The sequence below is a fragment of the Centroberyx gerrardi genome, chromosome 9 (assembly GCF_048128805.1).
Source record: "Centroberyx gerrardi isolate f3 chromosome 9, fCenGer3.hap1.cur.20231027, whole genome shotgun sequence".
Classification (NCBI taxonomy): Eukaryota; Metazoa; Chordata; class Actinopteri; order Beryciformes; family Berycidae; genus Centroberyx; species Centroberyx gerrardi.
In genome coordinates this window covers 7,939,322-7,959,446 of record NC_136005.1, presented here as the reverse complement: position 1 = coordinate 7,959,446, position 20,125 = coordinate 7,939,322, and the positions used below count along the sequence as shown (strand labels likewise).

At 39.6% G+C, this 20,125-nt stretch overlaps 2 protein-coding genes across 3 annotated transcripts; both read right to left on the bottom strand.

Annotated features, from left to right (window-relative positions):
* Positions 1 to 429: 429 nt before the first annotated feature.
* Positions 430 to 3,599, bottom strand: samd13 (sterile alpha motif domain containing 13). The gene is made up of 5 exons (XM_071921881.2): positions 3,416 to 3,599; positions 2,885 to 3,002; positions 2,177 to 2,219; positions 1,947 to 2,058; positions 430 to 1,419 (listed from the first exon to the last, which is right to left on the bottom strand). Exons 2-5 carry the CDS (start codon positions 2,910 to 2,912, stop codon positions 1,276 to 1,278), a joined length of 327 nt encoding a protein of 108 aa, XP_071777982.1. The 5' UTR covers positions 2,913 to 3,002; positions 3,416 to 3,599; the 3' UTR covers positions 430 to 1,275.
* Positions 3,600 to 3,855: 256 nt separating this feature from the next.
* prkacba (protein kinase, cAMP-dependent, catalytic, beta a) lies at positions 3,856 to 19,905 on the bottom strand. 2 transcript variants are annotated; one of them, XM_071921836.2, is made up of 10 exons: positions 19,596 to 19,905; positions 15,602 to 15,663; positions 15,055 to 15,183; positions 14,304 to 14,402; positions 13,903 to 13,985; positions 9,272 to 9,398; positions 8,755 to 8,850; positions 8,158 to 8,280; positions 7,737 to 7,901; positions 3,856 to 7,345 (listed from the first exon to the last, which is right to left on the bottom strand). In XM_071921836.2, exons 1-10 carry the CDS (start codon positions 19,639 to 19,641, stop codon positions 7,220 to 7,222), a joined length of 1,056 nt encoding a protein of 351 aa, XP_071777937.1. In that variant the 5' UTR covers positions 19,642 to 19,905; the 3' UTR covers positions 3,856 to 7,219. The 2 variants fall into 2 exon arrangements, with proteins under 2 accessions (XP_071777937.1, XP_071777936.1); XM_071921835.2 differs by lacking the exon at positions 19,596 to 19,905 and adding an exon at positions 17,449 to 17,663.
* Between the last annotated feature and the right edge of the window lie 220 nt (positions 19,906 to 20,125).

The window sequence follows — 20,125 nt, the reverse complement described above, 5'->3', positions numbered from 1 at the left end:
GCTGACTGAATGAAGGAAGAGGGTTATGTGCGTTTGTCTGAACAAGTTCGCAACCGCTGGAAGATGTTAAAAAGCAGCTACCGTGCCGCAAAGAAGCAGAACAACACTAGCGGTTGTAATCCTTGCAACCCACGTAAACAGCTAAATCAGAATATTGTCTTATTTAGAATAAGGCCAACGGTTGGATTATTGTTTTCCATGTAAACGTAGTCAATGTGACAGTACTGAAACCTAAGAAAATATATATCGAATTGTGAAAATAAAGATGACCTCTTTAATATTTTATTGTATTAAGTACATGTTTTTATGACAGGTCAAGATTTCCCAACCACGATCAAAGCCTCTGACCATGTAATTTGAATGTGCAATAAAACATGACTGATTAAAAGAAAACCACTACAAACAAATTCGTCAACCAGTGTTGTTCTTTGGTGAGAAAAGAGCACCATTTATTGCAAATCTTTGATTCAGATATTCAAACTCCAGTGTTATGTTGGACATATACATTGGTCATACACACACTTCAATACACTTGTCTTTGAGACAATGCTGAAAGCACCACAGGTAAGAACATATGAATGAGAATCTGTCTATACACATAAATATCTCCATATCAAGAACCTATAGCCTAGATACAGTAGGTTTGCAGGAAAACAGGGCATTCGGTCTGCTTCGTGTGTGTGGGAAAACAAAATGCTTCATCGTTGCATGCTATGAACAACTCATGGACTCAGCTGTGCAGTTTAGAGCATAAAAACTGATCTTAGGGCAAAATGGGACGCATCACATAATTTTCTGCATGTATCAAAGTGTTCACATACGATGGAACATACACATTTTTCAACTATATAATATGATCTTATATACAAATACTTTTTTTAAACCAACATTGGTCAATTCACTTCGCACGCACAATACACACACACACACGCACGCACACCAAAAAAAAAAAAAATAATTATACCAGTACAATATCCTCCCCAAATTTCCTTCTTTTAAATAAAAAACAAACATAAAATACATATTTCAAGCAGCAGAAATAAGAATGGCTGAAAGGGTAAACAGCTGAGTGGACCCCATGTGCAACCCATTTTAGGGTCCACGCTTATAAAAACATACAGCATTCAAATCGTTCCTGTCGTCCCGTTTAAGGTGCCACTGTGGCCGGAGGAGTCTTTGTGAAGCGGCAGCTAACCTGGGGACTCCTGACATGTTGATTGTCGCTGAGGGGGGGGTGGTGGGGGGGGCGGGAGGGCGTCGGGCCGGCCCGTGCCGCTACGAGGCGTTGCTCTTCAGGTGTTGAGTCTGCAGCGGCTTCACGTGATACTCGTAGATCTTCAGCGCCGGGCCCAGCTTTATCGACAGTCCCGTCAGGACGTCGTTACGCGTCATCAGGAGCAGGGACTTGCCGTCGATTTCCTGTCAGGCGGAGTGACAAATGTTTGATTGACAGCCTGTTGTTTTTCTTTTGGTTTGTCGTCATAGAGCTCAACAGTGACCGCCCACTTTTGAACGGCTCCGGTTCCAGGAAGTGAATTTCCCATTCATTCCTCCATTGACGTTTCAGAAAATCCTTATATAAAGAGTTTTAAGCCTGGAACCAAGCCAACCAACTACGAGATGAATCGTGACCTTAAAACATTTGATTCGGAGCAAAAAAAATTGGAAAACAGAAAAAAAGGCAAAGGTGCCTGTTTGCCTTTTTTTCTGTTTTCCAATTTTTTATTTTTTTTGGTCCAAATCAAATGTGTTATGGTCACGATTCATCTCGTAGTTGGTTGGCTTGGTTCCAGGCTTAAAACTCTTTATATAAGGATTTTCTGAAACGTCAATGGAGGAATGAATGGGAAATTCACTTCCTGGAACCGGAGCCGTTCAAAAGTGGGCGGTCACTGTTGAGCTCTATTGTGTGGCACAGAAATCTGGAGCAAAAACAGCAGTCTAACCTGATCCTGAAAAGCAGTGGCTTGCTCCTCGAACCCTGTTGCTTTGAAGTAGTTGACGACGTCCGCTACCCCCCAGTTGGCGGGGTCCGGCAGCTGGCCGTTCTCCACAGGGCTGCGGGGACGCGTTGAAAGGGATTATTTTAGGGACATTTACTGTGCATGCACATTGCACTGTAATAACAATTTAACACGTTCTTTCATATCATTCGATAAAGAATCGGATGCGATACCTTTTGGTGTCAACGGAACCATTCGCCTTGTCATCCATGCCAGCTGGGAAAAGAGAAAAGGGATAAAAGTCATTATAACAACAGTCATCAAATCATAATATACAACACAACATGTTATATAACTGTGGTACTTTTATATCACTGTCTCTTTGTCTTATTGTATGTAAAGCACTTTGTAACCATTGTTTTTAGAAAAGTGATACACAAATAAAGTTATTATTATTGTTAAGTATGCAAAAATTGCTCAGGAAACTTTACTTCTCAAACATAAGCTACTTGAGGATAACAGCTGTGATTATTTTCAAGTAGAAGCCATGTTTTGGGGCGATGCACTATAGTGTTTATGCTATGGGTCGGGTCTTTGAGGCAAAGCCCGGGGTATAAAGGGGAACTTGTTAGGTGTCCCCTCCCACAATGAGCTCTTCCTTATATAGTAATGTTTTGCTCTTTCCCCCACCATCTACTTGTGCGTTGCATTTGAAAGAATAGATTCATACAGAATTTGCTACAATTAGGCATCATTGGCCTGTTGCTGTAGCGTTAATACAAGCAGGAAATTATTAACAATTATAACTAATTTCCTGAGAGAAACCCTGCAGGACCCGCAGGCTGAAGTATTAGTAACTGCTGCTTGTGTGATCGGTGAAGTTGTGTGAGTTTTAGCTCAAGCAGTAACTTAGCAACCATTTGGTAAAATAAGTCGCTTACAGTCTGTAATGTTGCAGTAAATTTTCATTAGATGTCTTCTCGCGGAGAACTCAGTGGGTTGACAGCTCCAACAGGACCATCGTTTCTCTCCAAGCCTGACATTCACTGGATGTTTCTTCTGGAGTAACGGCAATACGGTACAACGATGTAACGTTAACGTTAGAAAACAAGCAAACATACAGAAACATAACGAACCAAAACGTAAGAAATGAACACAAGAAAGCTGATGTTCCTTCAAAGAATTTGACAGCTGCATCAATTGCTATCTCTGAAAATGACGATCAGAAAACTCTGATACTATTAGCTAACCTAATAACAGCATATATCGATACATTATGAAATTAAAGTCACGCAGACGCAGCTAACGTTCAATATAGAAAACCACTACAGTTCGATATAGAAATAACGTTAAGCTAAATGGCGATAGCTAATATTTGTTAGCTAGCTGCTCCCATAGAGATATAACACGGCTGCTCCTTAGTGTTACGCTAACAACGATAAGTTAGCTGGGTTAGCTAATACAAATCTTACCTTATTTTAGATGATTCCTGCTTGACAATACGAGTTCACCCAATGTATAAACGCACTTTGGACAGATACAAGTTTTCTAATAACTGAGATATTTTACGACAAAGGAAATGCATATATTCACGCAATAAAATTAGGATTTGATCAAGTGCTGCCAACTAGCCTCTCTTCATCGGTTTTAGCTTCCTTCGCCCACATGACACTAATGATTCATGGGAAGTGAAGTTTTCGACCGTTTACAGGTGCCACTGCTTGCAGTTCATCTGCACAAATATGTAATAAAGGCAACATCTGAGGAGAATATCTTGCATCTAAAGATCTGAAATCAAAAAGGGCAATGGCATGTATAGTTATCACTGCGACATTTGTATCTACAGCAATATTTCTTCAGATTAAATACAAACGATTCTCATTTTTTATACAAAGAATTTAATTTATTACAGTGACATATCCTTTGTTACATAAAATCTGCTACAGCAAAGTATGTTATATTTCCCTTGCAAATACAAGTAAATATGGGTGGGAAAACGTGTCAGCCTTCTAAATGATATTGTGCAAAATATCCAACAAACTAAATACAGACATATTTCATATTATTTATCCCATACTGGCATGTGTGACTATAAAGAACTCAGAAATTAAACTGATTTTCTTTAGTAAGGAGTGTGAGGTGGCTCAGGAAAAAAGTGCCATCATTTACATCAAATAACTTTGACAAACATTACACACATGGGGGATAATGACATAAAAGAATTGCTGTGGATTTACTGCACATTTTCTGGGAAGATTTACACACAGGCAGTTTGGATTGAAACATGCTGAATTCCCAGGGCAGGGTGTGGTTTTCAGACTATGTCCAAATAAAAAATATCTTGGATTCTTCCAAAGGCTCCACCATTACATTCTGTTCACCCTCATTACCAAACTCTGGGAAAACAAATTTGGATTCCTATTAAAGCATGAGCTTCATTTCCTATAGGTGAAAAAAAAAGGCTATCTTAAATAGGCATGAGAGGCATCAATGTCTATTAACTGTGGTAAATACGAATGTTTATTTCTATAAGGGTAAATGAAAAAAAAAAAGTTGTACAAATAAATAATCCAATATTTTCACTGTTTATAACACTTTTGTGAATAAAACATTTGGAATCTTCATACATACTGAGAACTATGCAATTTTAAACATTTAAAAGGTAAATTTATTAGACATCTCTAAAATATAAATAAAAAAATAGCATAAGAAAAGGTTGTGCCTTTTGAAATGAAATAAGGGCCAAATGAAATGTCACGTCATGTGCTCAATCTTTGAAGAAAAAAAACAAAAACAAAGAACATGTGACATTACAAGTTCAAATTCAGGCATTGCCAATATCCATATACAGTACCATAAAAAAAGCATTCAGTCCCCAAACTTTCTTCACATTTGGTTGTCTCAGATTCTGAAGTTATTTTTAACTAGATTAAATTGCATTTTTTTCGACTCATCTACAAAGCCTTGAGCACCATGTCAAATAAGGAGAAAAAAAGAAAGAAAGTAAATCGAAAACATTTCCAACAATGCACTGTTGTTCAAGAACGTGTAACATGACAAACTTGGGTTAAAAAAGATTCGATTCCCCCCACAACCCTGAGTGTCCGACCTGCAGAAAGACTAATTTCCCCCTCAGGAATCAAAGTATCACAAAAGCAGGAGCAATTAGGGCTTCAACAAGAATGGACACCTTGGCGTTTGTGGGGATTGAACCTGTGACATATTGGTTACACGATGACCTCTTTAACCGCCATGTCAACCTGCCACGCTGGTGAAGAATTTGCAGAGGCAGGAACTGCATTTCTGCAGCAAGAACTGGCAATGTGTCAGAATTGATGGGGAAATGAATAGCGCCCAGTGCAGAAAAATCCTGGATATAAACCTCTATTTCACTGAAACAAAACAAACAAAAGAAAACTGGGGAACAAATTCGTATTTCAACAAGACAAATAACTCAACAGAGGAGCGGTTTACAATGAAGAAAATGGATGTTCTTCAAGAGCCCAGTCAGTTTCCTGACCTTATTCCCTTTGAAAACCTGTGGCAGCACCACAAAGTTTCTGTCCATTATCGTTCCCCAACTGACCTGACTTAGCCTGAGCAATTTTGCAAGGAAGAATGAGCAAATATTGCTCCATCACAGTGTGCAAAGTGGGTAGAGAATACGGGCTATAACTGCTGTAGGTAGGTGGTCCAATAAACTAGTGACCTGGAGGAATGAATACTTAAAGGTGATAGGTGATGACATTTCAGTTTTTTTTTTCTTTTTTATTTAGTTTCTTTCTAAGGGGGAGTCTGCAGAGGAATATGTCACTCACACATAAAAACTGCCAATCTAACGCAGCAAAGTACCAGGCTGTGAGACTATTTCATGTAAAAAAACAAGAAACAAAAAACAAAACAAGGGATGGGATGGGAGCCGAATACTTTTTCGGGGCACTATTAGCTTGGTTTAACACTCGTACAAATGTAACAAAGACAAACATGCAGGAGTAAAAACGGAAATAAAACAAATATGGCAGTTACACAATGTCATCCGAGTGCTTTGCTAAAGAACTTTTTGCATAAAAAAAACAACAAAAAAAAAAAAAAAAAGGTGAGAAATGACCCCAAATGGACAAAACATGTCCATGTGACCCAACGCTTGCTTCACAGCCACAACTACGTACCCTCTGGAAAAATCTAACAAACTGACCTTTCAATACACTTCATATTTTTTGGACGTGCCAAAGACAGATGACCTATTGTATGGAGCAACATGATTAAAGCCCATCAGTCTCCTTTCTGGTGAAACAGAGTTGTACCTGAAAAATATATCATCTCTTTCTTTTCATTTGAATTCCATACCTACTCTGAGGTAAAAGGAAATGTCCCGTGACCAGATATGGAAAACAATGCTACAATTGATAAACTAATACAGCACTGACATGTTTCTGCTTCATAATTAGGCTTGCCGCGCTGTGCTAACCCCTCTGTTCAAGAAATGAATGCCCGAGTGCTAAAACACTGAAAATTCAAGAGGTCATCCAGTGTTTCTGAACCCTTTCCTTCACTGACTGCCATTTCTTTGTTTAAGTTTTGGTCATGCTTTAAAAAACACAAAAGTGTTTTAAAATCTTATGTCTGATATATGTATATTTCTATATGCACAAAGACAAGGTTCTACTTCTTAAGGACAGCAAAATGTTGAATAATTGTTAATGTTAAAATGTTAAATGTTTAATGAATAATAAACTTGATTTGAATCCTAAAACACACTCAGGCATGTAACAGACAGTAACTGGCAAAACTCACTGGCAGGAACTGGAACCAAAAATCCCTTCTATTTCCCCGAAACTTAAATCACAAAATGTGCAATACCGGCTAATACAATCAATCAACTCTTTGTGCCACTGTAAAAACGGGCATATAATTACTTTTCATCTTGCTTTGCAAATAATCACTTGAATTGAAATAAGGAGAGGAGGGAGGAAATTCTATAAAGTGGCAAACATAGAAAACAAACAAAAGAAGAAAAAAAAACAGAAGAGGAAAAAAAGATAAGAGAACGTGGTCTAGTATTTGTGTGTTGCAGCACGAGGGGTGTCTGCATAATGTGCCTGTGTATAAGTTAGTGCTAACTGCACGCGAGAAGGATCATGGCAAGAAGGACCTCATTCAGCCTTGTGGAATGAAGGAACTAGGCAATTGTTTTGAACACGTGACGGTCTCAGCTCCACCTTCACCCTCAAAAGAGTGCAAAAATATTCCAAAGCATGTGAGCCCGTGCCCACTCACTAGAAATCAGCAAACTCTTTTGCACACTTTTCTGTTTGCGAGACGCGAATGTCCTCCTCTTCATAATCGTCAAAGTTGCTCGTGTCTCCTGGTCCTCTGCACTTTGGCATGAAGGGGGCTTCAACCTGAGAATATCAAGGAAAATTGAGGAAATTAAAAATTATGTAACGATATTTGAAGAGTTCTTTTCCCAAATGCTATATATCCATTTTGGGATACCTAAAAGTTATCATTCAAGATGTCCTAAATATAGAGATTCCAGTCTATAGAAGTGTCCTCATTTTGTCTTATGTTATCTACCATTCTTTAAAAAGTACCATAATTTATTTTAATTCTGTGTTATCAATCACTTTGTAAGAGTGTCACTTTTTTTCAAATGGCAGATAACTCATTTTGGAACAAAACTTCATATTACTAGATTCAGAAAAATGACACAATAAAGGCTCATCAGGTAGATGAACAGAAACCAACAAAATACGGCTCTACGCTCTTTAACAATAAATAATCGAGACCTACCTTCCTCTCGTAGATGGCAATCCAGTCTGTTGTGGAGAACCACTTGTGATTTTTGATGTCATTCACGCCATTCTTCAGGTTGCCAAATCTCTTGGTCAGGTCTACCTGGAGCAGGTTCCTCAGCAGATCCTTCAGGTCGGAGCTAAAGTGAGAGGGGAATCGTACCTACAAGATTGAAAAAGAAAGGAATTCTGGATTATCAAGCATGAATGACACAAATGCATGTAATCCATCGGTCTGAAAATTTGTTTTAGTATGCTTGATTACAGGTTAGCAGTAAAGCACCCTTGCAGAAACAATGTCAGGCTGGTCCTTGTGTTTATCAAAAGCGTCATTTAAATTCAACTCTGTAGAAATGGCTGACTATTCAAATATTGAAAAAGTAATTAAAAGTCTTAGGAGTTTGCCCATCTCTGTGCACCTTGCCAGACACAATCTTTTCGTAGATCTGGATAGGCTGATCAGCAAAAAATGGAGGGTAACCAGCAGCCATCTCATAGATAAGGACTCCAAGCGCCCACCAGTCCACAGCTTTGTTGTAGCCCTGGAAAGAGTCAGGAACAGAAAGAAATCCATTAATGTCCGAAGGCTCCAGCTGGTTGCCTGTCTTACCAACTTACCTTACCTTAAAAATCCCATAAAACGGTATCTTTACTTCCTTGATTTCCTGTTGAAACAGGATGCTGGGGCTCGACATAATGCAGTGAGGGATCATTCAAAAGTCTAAATCAATGGAATATGAGTCAGGGAGAGAAGGGCAGTTGTATTTGATGGGACAGCTGGATTGTTCAAAAATCTGATGGTTTTATTGGTTAGAAATGTATATTTATGGCTACTAGTGCAGCAACTAGAGCAGGTCACCATGTTTTCCAGTAAGTAAAAGTAATGGGAGCTAATTTCATGGGGACTTTAACCATGCAAAACCTTGCATGCAACACCTTGGATGCAAACGGGACATGAGACCTTGAGACACAGTAACAAGTTTGTACACAGGCTCTGTTGGACATGAAGCGCCCACCTTGCTGAGGATGATCTCTGGAGCCAGGTACTCAGGAGTTCCACACAATGTCCAGGTCCTGCCTTTTACTCTTTTGGCAAAGCCAAAGTCTGTGACCTGAAGGAAGAGCAACAGCAACACAATCTGAGCACTATGAGTAAGGATGCAGTTAACATGTACTGAACTTCTGAGCTATGACTGTTTGCAGAGACTATTTGAGTGTCAGTTGATTTTATTTATCTTTTATTCAGCCAGGGAGAACTGAGTGAACGTGGATGCTCCTATTCAGCACTGCAGGGCTTCACATTCAAATACTGTAGTTTCACACACTGACTCCCAGTGGCTGCTCAGTCTTCTGCTGGCAATTGTTGAGTGAGAGGAGAGTATTTTTCATTCACTTTCTTCACCCAGGCAATGGCCATGACTAATAGCTTACAAAGAGAACTTTTTTATCCTGGGAAAACGGATGACTTTTTACTGATCTTATTGTAAGTCGCTTTGGACAAAAGCGTCTGCTAAATGACGTAATGTAATGTACCTGGATATACCCATGTTGATCTATGAGCAGGTTCTCAGGCTTCAGGTCTCTGTAGATGAGGTCTAGTGAGTGGAGGTACTCAAAGGTGAGCACTATCTGAGCTGCATAAAATCGTGCATGGTGTTCACTGAAGGAGGGAAAAGTACAGTCAGACATAGGCCCAATACATGAAGACGAGTCTCTACAGTAGGAACAAGGCATAGCAAAGGATTAGAGTCATGGCACTGGATCACATGTGGGTGTGTGTGCAGGTTTCAAGTTGCAAGTTTTGATTTCAAGTTAAATTTGAGAATTTGTAAAGCATACTTAAAAAGGCGCTATGTGTAACATCTTTAAATAAATCATTACCACATTAATTAACACAAACAGAGCTAAATCTCTCAGAGTTTCTTGCAATGGCAGATGGTGGAACGAATGAAAGTAAATCCAAAGAGAAAACAAACGCATGTGGAGCAACTCCAGGGAGGGGGAGGGCATGTAGCAACATCCTCTTTGTGACAGGAAACAACAGGGTTTATGGGAAATGTGTTATTTATTTTAAGAAACCCTGGCACTCACAATACAACTGGTGTGAGATAGATGCTACCAAATGTTTTGACCGTGGTCTCATTTTTTTTTACGGTAATTATACCAAGGTACAATTCATTTCATAATGATATATTGATGTTTAAAAATGATACACAAAGCACATTTATGCCAGTCAGATGACATTTAACACAAATACTGCATAAAAATAAACAAATGCAAAGTGGAGAAAAAACAGTAGACCTATCAGAATAAAAGCCGTTTCACACCGGTGCGACATGAAGATGCGGGACGGATTTGCTGAATATTCGTGCGGGAATTTTCCGCATGTGAAGCTTACACACCGGGTCCGGTGCGACATTTTCGCATTCTAGCATTCCAATTTCGCACCAACAGAAAAAAAAAAATCCTGTTTATTATCTGAGAGAAAATGGACATAGAAAGTAGCAGTCACAACAACGTTATCGTCATTCTTTTAAACAGTAAAAAGAGGAGAAAGTGTTGGGCCCATCCTATTTTGGAAAATTGGACGGAACACTTTAGAGTTTATTGGCTCATCCAGGAGCATGCCAATAACTATCATACTGAAATATGTGGCTGTAACACAAAGGTCATTCAATAATCAAACTTTCTCCACGATTCAGCAACAACAGTGCTCACACATAAAGCCTATAAGTGATTATTTATTTTACTTATGGAATTGGTATGTATTTTTTATAGTTATGGCTCTTGTAGCCTAAATAAAAGTTTAAAATGGTATAATATCATTGGGGTGTTTAGGACTACTCATTAGTCCATGATGAATATTTATAACTGAAACCAAACGAATATAGAAAAGAAAGAAGGAGAGCATGGAGAGATGGATCACTCAGCTTTCGTCTGGACTACAGGCTTCTGCAGCCAAGCAAAGACCAACAGACCGCATCAGTAACCTAATGTTGCCTATAGGGAAAAACACCACAGCCTACCTCAAAACTTCATCTTTGGAAAAAAAACACTACAACAAAATCAGCATCTGTGTATGAATTTCTAAAATACAATATATATGGGGAAACGGAGGCGTAGCCATTACTTCAATATATTAAATATTACAGGCACTTTGCCAAACGTGCCTGAGCAACAAAACGGCACAAAGAACAAAGCAATTAAATGATAAAACAATAACGAACTATAAGGTATTTAAAAAAAACATGACAGGCTCTTTCAATCATCGTGAATTTACTGCATGGAATCCTTGGAATGTGCCATTACGCAGCGCTCAGCTCACGTTTCCTACAGCCTACCTTACAGTGTTATATAGTGTTAAATCATGGGAAATAACCAGTATGGATAACATTTGCTAACTGTGAAATATTTGTAGATATATATAATGAGCTCTGTCCATTAAATCCTTTTGGGGACGTGCTTTACGCACGGATGTCCCATTGAAATACAGAAGCACAATATTGCGCAATTGATCTTTCAGTTTATCCACAGACAGAATATCTCACGCTTCATGTCCAGGAGCTCTGTGTCTCATCACACTGTTGTTCTAAAGGTATGCAATCATATGTGTGAAATTACTTTTCATGGAGTTTTGATGGTGCTCAGTTGGTCAGTGGAAGAAAGGAGGAGAAGGAGAGGAAGAGACTTCACATCTGTCTACCAACGCCCTGTAGCCCGTCATACTGGAGTAATTTGCGGGTATGTTGCAGGGAGAAAATTGAAAAAAAAAATGTATTTAGGTACAACACTCGTTTTTTAGAATTCTGAAAAGGCCTTTAAAGCAAGACCATAGTATTTCCAGTGTTTCAGAAATTTAAATTTAAAATCTCAACGCCAGCCCATGGCCTTTCGTGTTAATAGAAAAAAAATACACCAAAATACTGATATTACAATGGTTAAAAAGCCTATGCAGTGGATTTTACGACTGAGCAACGACTTGCAGTGTGTTTGAGGTGAAACCAGTTGCTGTTCTGGCTACAGCTGTGGAGAAAATAGACCATAGTTTACATATGTTGTCTGTGAAGCGCTACCATACTCTCAGTTTGGCAGGCGATAATTTAATATGTGCTTATATATCTATATTAGCCTTCCTAGTCCACTGTATGAGTGAACGTGGATCAGAGTGTGCCTCTGCCTCACCTGTGCGTAAGGTGCACGGCCTAACCATCATCCCCGTACCCAAGCCTTTTAGCGATCGAAAGCCACACATATTTATTTCAGCCTGGGACAACGTTTGAAAATGTGACATCGTAGAAAGCGAAATATTTCATTGGTCAAGTGTATATTTTTGCAGACGGCATGCCACAGAAGACAAAGTGGTTCCGAATCTCCGTGCGAATAATCCGCACCGAAATTCGCACTCGGTGTGAAAGAGCTTTGTGAAAGAGTTAAATTCTTCGTAGTAAAGTAGCTCACCAAGAAAGCACAACAATTTCAAGATCATTGAAACCAGTGGTGTAGTCTCACTGATAAGCAGGGAAATGCCATATGCCTTCTGGGATATACAATATGCCCCTTTAGAAATGAGCTGTGATATGCAACATATCTTTTTAATGCTTTTGCTTGATAACTCTGCTGTCATTTATCACAGCATAATTTATCTCTAAATAACCTAACTCTATCTTGCCCTCCATCTTCCTCTCTGTCTATATATCTATCTTGCTCTCTCTCTCTATCTATCTCTATCAGAAACAAAGTGTCCTGTATTGGCGTATTTAGCTCAGGCAAGCGGTTGGCCTACTAAAACGCCATTCTCAGGCGGAAAAATCGAAGGACCCGAATACATAAGGTATTGGTCAATGGATGAACAGATCATGTACCGGCTCACTGACAGTGCCCATGGAAGATGCATCTGGGCTTATGAGAGCTTGTTAGGGGTAAAAAGTGAGAAGTGATGCAGGGAATGGAGATGCTGTTCTGTTACTTTCAGGTTAAAGTTCTCTGATGTTTGACATGGAAGGCGATTTTCACCTTTAGAAAAGACGCACTGTCCACTCCGCATAGAGAAAATATGTCAAGCAGATTGTCCAGTGTTAATTTTTCAGTGACAACTAGGCTGTTTTGAGTTGACGGGTGTAGATGGGAGTGTTGTTTGTTCACTTGTAGAGCTGATATGGCTCTGGGGTGGCTGTTCAAAATGCTCTAAAAGTGTTAAATTAACTCTGATGGTTGAGGACTTATGTAAACACTGGCATAGTGATGATGACTTTTACACTCTCTGATTTAAATTAACGACAATTTGCAGTGATGTGGCACAGTGGCGCACATGCAACAGCTGGCCCCAGCTTTTTGGGAGGCGCTGTGATGCAAAACTTAACTTATCGCCAGTGTTAGAGAAAACACTCATGTATAATTTGGTCAAATGCAATTCACAATGAAACAAAACTACACTGTAACTACTGTAAAAAAACAAAACAAAAGCAGTGTGTCAAACTAACACTACTTTGAAAGTAGTTCAGCTGCACTCAAATTATGTTCTGAAAAATCATATCAGTCTGGGAATTCAAAAAACTGTAGACACGCCTGTCAGCATCAACTTCTGAAAATAAGGCAGACTGTTCAGTACAGTAATGCCCCACCCAACACACTCATCAGTGTGTGTGTGGATCCTAGATAAGCTGACAGTATGCCTACTATTTTGGACTAGACCACACCACTGACAGAAACTGTATATAAAACTTAAATGTCTGTTAAAAACGGTTTTAACTATTTAGCAGTTTTTACAGTGTTCCAACATAATTTCAATTTCAAAAGTCCATGATTTTTCTACACCTTAATTTCTTGACAGGATTTGAAGATTTTGGTTGGTGTTCAAATATGTTAAAAGATAATGGGTTTACATGCAAATTGATATAGAACAACAATATTTTTCTATACTTTTCCAGGAATTTTGTGTAATTTGTAAACTACTCAAAGCTGTAAATAATCAAACAAATTTTCCATGCTTTTCCAGATCTGCATAGGAACGCTGCATTTAATCCATGAGGTTGGATAATTTAATATAAGACATTTTAAGACTTTTTAAGAACACCCTGGTGAGAGAGATCCAGTGCCTGAGTGGTTGAGGACAGCATCAAAAGTAAATAAAAAACAAAAGAAACTTTTGCGCATGTAGACTATACCTGAACCTCCCAATGCGTCTGAGGTGCGAGAACATCTCTCCACCGGGAACGTATTCCATCACCATGTAGAGGTTTGAGTTGTCCTGTTAAACAAAGCAAGATACTTTAATGCAGGGGGATACCCACTGATCATGTGCAAACTGCTTTTAACACCAGCCAGCAGCTAAATGCTGGTAGATTTTGGCTGTGTCTGTTAAATGTGTCTACTCTGTCGAGGTCCTCCTTCACTGTAAACATTTAGTTAGCTGCTAATTTTGAGCTGTACCAACCACTGTGTCAGGAGGACAAAAGAAAAAAAAACTGGCTTCCTGCCCTAGGTTCCCTTGGTAAAACAAACAAGGCCACTGGTAATGCCATCCTCTTTAATCAGCTGGGTGCAAGAGGTGAGTGTGTGCATGTACCTTGAAAGAGTACTCCAATCTGACAAGGAAGGGGAAGGAGACGGCCTGTAGTATTCTCTTTTCATTTAGTGTGTGTTCTATCTGCTTCAGCTTCACCACCTGGCAAAACAAGGCACAATTAAGACAGATAATCAGGGTGTATTGTGCATGATATATCCTTGATGTGTGTGTGTGTGCTATAAATTCAGAAACACAACTGGGTAAAGCAAAGCCATCGGGACCCAAAGGGCGTTTTAAAACTGTTGTGTGACATCTGAAAGCGTTGCGTGCTTGAGACCTCTGTGATGGACTGATAAAGGTCAGCATACAAAATGTTAAGGTACCAAAAAAAAGGGGGCCAACTGAAGAGCCATATACTATAAAAAACAAAAAACAAGGAGGGTCTTTCAGCAGTCCAAACTGAAAATCAGATAGGTCTAGTTCTTAAAAAACGAACAGGGCAAAATATGAAGGGACAGCATGCTTCAACATGAGCGATGTATTGAACACAGGCTAACCTCCTCCTACGACTTTCACATCAGTATTTACAGAGTGAAACCCTCATGCGAAGCGCGTTTGAGGTTTTCAATGACACCATGTCTGAGAGTACATGAGAGGAAACTTTCCATTTCCTTTTGTGAGACGCAAAACATTTAGCTACAGCATTTGTGCACCATGCAAGAGTTTGCCTTTGACACACTATAGCGTAGCCTACTACTGCACCACTTCTTATGACATGGGTTAAGCCGTTTGTTTCAAAACCATCACCCACTTTCTGTTTGTCCAAGATCTTCATGGCGTAGAACTGGTTCGTTCCTTTATGTTTGACAAGCATAACTCGCCCGAATGAGCCGGTGCCCAGAGTCTTGAACCTATCAAAGTCGTCCAGGCCAGTTGTGCTCTGAGGAAACACATTATCAGTGAGAGTGAGACAGCAAAATGTTAAGAGCAGACGTCTCAATTCTGTTAGTTTGGCCTATGTGCAGACCATGGTCGCCATTAGAAACAGTGTAACATTTTGTCCAAGTAACATATAACTCACAATGAAAAAAACATATAGCCTAGTTGATGGTGATGTTCTTTTTAGAGGAGATGCTTGTTATGGACACAGTGCAATTGCGCAATCAACTTCTAGCCCCCAAATCTACAAGATAAGAGCCATTTTGCACACGAAAGGAAGTGGCTAGGCTCTATCACACAAAATGTCTAATCATTTTGTTACACAGAACATCGAAGCCCTGAGTGTTAAGGAAATGAAACTTGTGAATTCACTCTTGCAAACTGTTCAGACAACAACTTGATTTAAATGATCTCTTTACCTGTGGTGGACACTCCCATTTTTTTAGAAAATCTTCTTTGGCTTTGGCTAAGAACTCTTTCACTACAAAAAGGAATAAAAACGGTAGACAACAATTAGCATTTTGGTACACAAACAAGGCCAGTTAACATGTTCAGGGAAGGGATTGGTACACTAACCAAACAAATGCATTTATAGGTCGGGCTACTGTCAAGTACTGGGGAGGCAGTACTGTACTTGACAAAAAAGGGAAAAAAAACTCCATTACAAAATCCAAAACCAAACACCTAAGCGGGAAAGTTTAATTAATAAAAGAGATGCAAAGAGCTCTCGTGGACTTTACAGAATCGGCCAATTCAAAGAGAAGCTGTTCTGCATCCCTTTCAGAAGTAGTAGGAGAGGGAAACGGCAATAAAAATAGGCAGAGAGGAAGACCAAAAGGCAGAACATAACTGAGGCTACAGTGCAGGCATTAGAAAGACAGTGCATTGTGAAAATCACAGCAGACATGAGCTGTCCATAGTCACAGAGGCATGGCAGGTGTCCAGACCAAATGGCCCTGTTGCTGTTGTTGGTTTACATGAATACCTAGCAATGGAGCACTGCTGTATGTGTGGAAGCTAGGCTATATGTTCAAAAACAGCCCAATTATTTTGTGATAACGTTTTGAATATTTGGTAGACCTAAGCTGTAGGATAATTTGAAGTAAGCATAACGTTCTCTCTCTGTGACTTTGGATGGCTTATGGAAAAATGAGCATACCAAAAGTCTCTACAGTTCACCAAGGGTTTGCAGGAACATTCACCCACATGGATGGAAATGATGGAGAAGAGAAAGAGAGGGAAGAAACATTTATGAAGTGCTAAAAACAAGAACATTAGAGATTCAAGTGGATTAAATGTAACACACAACAAAATGACATTGAAGAAGACAACATAAGGCACCCCTACCACCTGACTGAAATAAAAGCCTGACTAAATTATTCTGGATTTTAACAATAAGATCATTTTAGTTAGGAAGACTAACGACTGTATATTTCTTCCTATGTCCATGGAAAAAATGTAGCTGCAAACAATAATCAAGGGAACTATTGCTATCATCATTAAGAAAACTTCATTGAGACTAATATTTTACTTCTTTACAGTTAGGCTACACAACAACAAGTGGACATTTCTGTTTAGAAGGGTTCGATTCTGTAAGTAGTCTTAAAAGTGTATGCCTACCAGTATTAAAAGGTGGCTTTATATATTTATACGATATATAAAATATTGTTAAAACTAAAACGTCTGAGACAAAGAAGCAAAAAACAACAGTGATTGAAAAGACATTTTAACACAGAAAAACAGATTTCATACTTGGAAAATAGTACACAGAGAATGACAGGACATAGATATTAAGATGAGGTGAGCAACTGAAGCACCAAAAAGCGGTTGTTTTACAATAGCGCAGTAAATACTGACAGAGATCACTATTATGTCTAAGCTACGTAAATACGGATGTCTCTCTGGTTGATCCAGAATAAGTGCGGGAACATCATTTTGCCAACTTTAGTCAAAAATGTATCCAATGCAACAGACTCAATTACATTTTTCTAAAAACGAAATGGGCTGTGAAAGCAGGCTGCTGCTTGCAGTTTTAAGACCTGATGAAGCAATGGAGGCCAACTGAAGAGGCAGAAGAAGAGACCGTAGGCTAACCACTTGAAATCAAGTTGTTATTTTGAAAGCTTTTTTGTGAAACTATTAAACACAATTTGCCCACAAACAAAAGACGACAAACCCTAAACGAATTGTAGTAAAAAACACATCCAGCTCCAAGCAGCAGAGAGTAGCTAAAACCTGCTAAGTGTGAAAGCAACACTACACTTACTCAACTTATCCCAAATGATGGTGAACTCAGAGACATGAGGCCCCTCGCTCTCTTGTCCTTTCTGCTCTTGGTTGCCTTTGCGATATCTGCTGAACAGCCGATTAGCCAAATCGTCCAGTTTTGGAAAGGAGTGATCCTTTCCTTGAGCCATTTCGAGATGAATTCCCTGCCGTTTAATTGACAAAGCTCACAGGCAAATAACAGTTTTCTGACTGAAGGCTATGCAGGGATATAAGCTTCCTGTATGCAGCGGAGTACACTGCAATGCTTGGCTAACCACACACAGTTAAGCTTCCTGTTCAAGTATTGTGCTTCAGTTTGAGCGGCCAACTGCATGTCTACTTTGACTATGCTGTGTCAGTTGAATGCATTTATGGGTTTACCATGCACAAATAATAATAATAAATTAGATTTATATAGCACACTTTAAAATACAACGAAATCTCGAGGTGCTTCACAGAAAGAGTAAAACAATCATAGTACAACGTTAAAACTGGTCAATTTACACAAAAAAATAATGCGATTATAGGCATAAACCTTTGTTTGGCACAAGTATGCAAAACAAGCAAAGCACACTAAAGGGACAGTGTCTTACTCTAATGTCAAAACACTGAACAGCTAGGGTGCATAAAATAAACAGGGTACTGATAAGGAAATGGCAGGCCCTGTAACACCCACTAACTAGCCTGCAGACAAGTTATCTTCAGGCGATCATGCTCTCTGGTGGTAAAGCTTAACAATGCAGTTCTTCAGAGAGCTTTCCCCTATGCTTAAAGTCACCTCTATGAACTGACCCTTTACTTTACTTTGAACACTGGCAATCTAGGAATTTAGGTTTATTTTATTGTTGCCTTCAGTGTAGGTCACTCTCTGGATAAGAGTGTCTGGTAAATGCCTAACATGTAAATGACAGAAATTTGAATGGGAACAGTGAGCTGGAATCTGTCCTCTGTCATCCAATGCCACCTTAACATTTAAAGTGTTTTGGAGTAGCTTGCTGTTTGCATTGCAGTTGGTGTTATTGTGCACAACCCTCAGCCCCTCCCTGTAAAAGCTACAGGTGGCTGGTGTCACAGGTCTGGGTGTCTATATGGACAACTGCCAATCAGAAAGCAGGTCAAGATCAGTCCTCTCCAGATAGACTACTAGACATGGTACAGTTTAGTGGATTAACTTGGTCATTACTGGCAAATGCAGGCAAAACACAACAGAGTGACCTCTGGCTACTGCTTTCAAGTGACAGAGAGCAATTTGAATTGCAAGCTTGCTTTTCAACAGGTGCATGATTTAACTAGGAGGGGAGCTACCATTCCTTGATGTAGGCTACTATTTAGCATCAACACAATAGGCTAATGTCAATGTAAGAAAACAGTGATCTAGGCATGACATTTTGATTCACAGTAAACTTGTTGACAGCTCACTTGAAATATTGGTGTTTGTCAGGTAGAATGGAAATGGTTTCTTTTCAGCAAGCTAGCCATCTTGCAGCCCTTGTTTTGAATACGAAGCAACATTGAAAACAATGAATAGTAGTACTACAATAAGCCTGGTTTAGCCACATCAAAAGCAGCCTTCCAGCCAACTTGGCTGTCTGTCGTTATCAAGTACCTGTTGTTAGCAATGACCAGGCCTTCCACTGCAGCTATAGTAGAAACCAATGTTTGCTGATGTTATCTGGCTTGAGCCAGCTACCTCTTTGCATAGCAAGCAATCATGAACGACATCTGTGCCTTGCTACCGTAACCTCTAGATAGCTTTAACATATTTAACGGTAAGGTAACTAGAAAACCTTTCATTTCATTGAAACAAGGACCTCTCTTTGAATCCACTGCTGAGAAACACCAGACGACGCAGACCACCCTGTCACTTGTCTATACTGGTGTCACATACAATCATTCTTTAGCAATGTCAACTGTGGTACTCTTTCCAAGTTAGCTAAGTATCCGAAATCCATTGCTAGTGAGCTAACCCACCGTGCGAGCTGCCCTACCAAACATGGTTCTCTGCAGCCTATGTTCCAGTAGTGTCTGCTAACATTGGCTAACAACAGCTAAAGGCTGCTCTCCACTGACGTTATGGTTAGTAAGCTAGTGTTGTAAAATCGCTCGATAGCTAACTCGCTAGCTAGATGATTTTCAGGTGCTCACCGCTTTCTTGCTCATTGCCTTTCTTGGCAGTTGCTGCGTTTCCCATCGTAGGAAGACAGGGCGATACACAGCTGGCTAGGAGCGATGATGGTGGCGATTAGCTAACAGGGTCCTCCGTTAGCTAACGTTAGCTAGCTAACAAATTTCAGCTTGTGTTAGCTGGTTGGCTAACAACAACATCAATGTCTTCTCTTTGTGAACAGAACCTCGACGTGCTCTGCTAATCCCCCTTGTCGATATTTCTCCTCAATGCCCGTTGTCGTTCAAATATGCCTCCGCTGGAATGAAAACATTATCCAGACTTTTCACCTCAGCCTGCCTGTCGTTTTATGCTGCGTTCACGTCATATGGGAATACCCGTCGGAACGACTTGACGGCTGAAATGCTGCCTTCACAAGCTCCTCGTAAACTCTTTGTTATGAGGTTGGTAGTCGTAAATACTCTACTTAAATACTACTTGTCACACATCCAAGTCCTTTTGGACGGAAATAAAAACGAAACATACCCTATAGAAAAGTAGATGTTTGATG

What these genes read in the sequence shown, in the direction of transcription:
- prkacba (XM_071921835.2), bottom strand. Translation starts at nt 17,599, where the DNA reads ATGGCTCAAGGAAAGGATCACTCCTTTCCAAAACTGGACGATTTGGCT. An exon ending in CATCATTTGGGATAAGTTGA is followed by an intron (nt 15,664 to 17,448) that starts GTAAGTGTAGTG and finishes TCCTTTTTGTAG; the next exon opens with TGAAAGAGTTCTTAGCCAAA. An exon ending in AATGGGAGTGTCCACCACAG is followed by an intron (nt 15,184 to 15,601) that starts GTAAAGAGATCA and finishes GTGTTTCCTCAG; the next exon opens with AGCACAACTGGCCTGGACGA.
- samd13 (XM_071921881.2), bottom strand. Translation starts at nt 2,912, where the DNA reads ATGAAAATTTACTGCAACATTACAGACT. An exon ending in TTACTGCAACATTACAGACT is followed by an intron (nt 2,220 to 2,884) that starts GTAAGCGACTTA and finishes CTCTTTTCCCAG; the next exon opens with CTGGCATGGATGACAAGGCG. An exon ending in CCACTGCTTTTCAGGATCAG is followed by an intron (nt 1,420 to 1,946) that starts GTTAGACTGCTG and finishes TCCGCCTGACAG; the next exon opens with GAAATCGACGGCAAGTCCCT.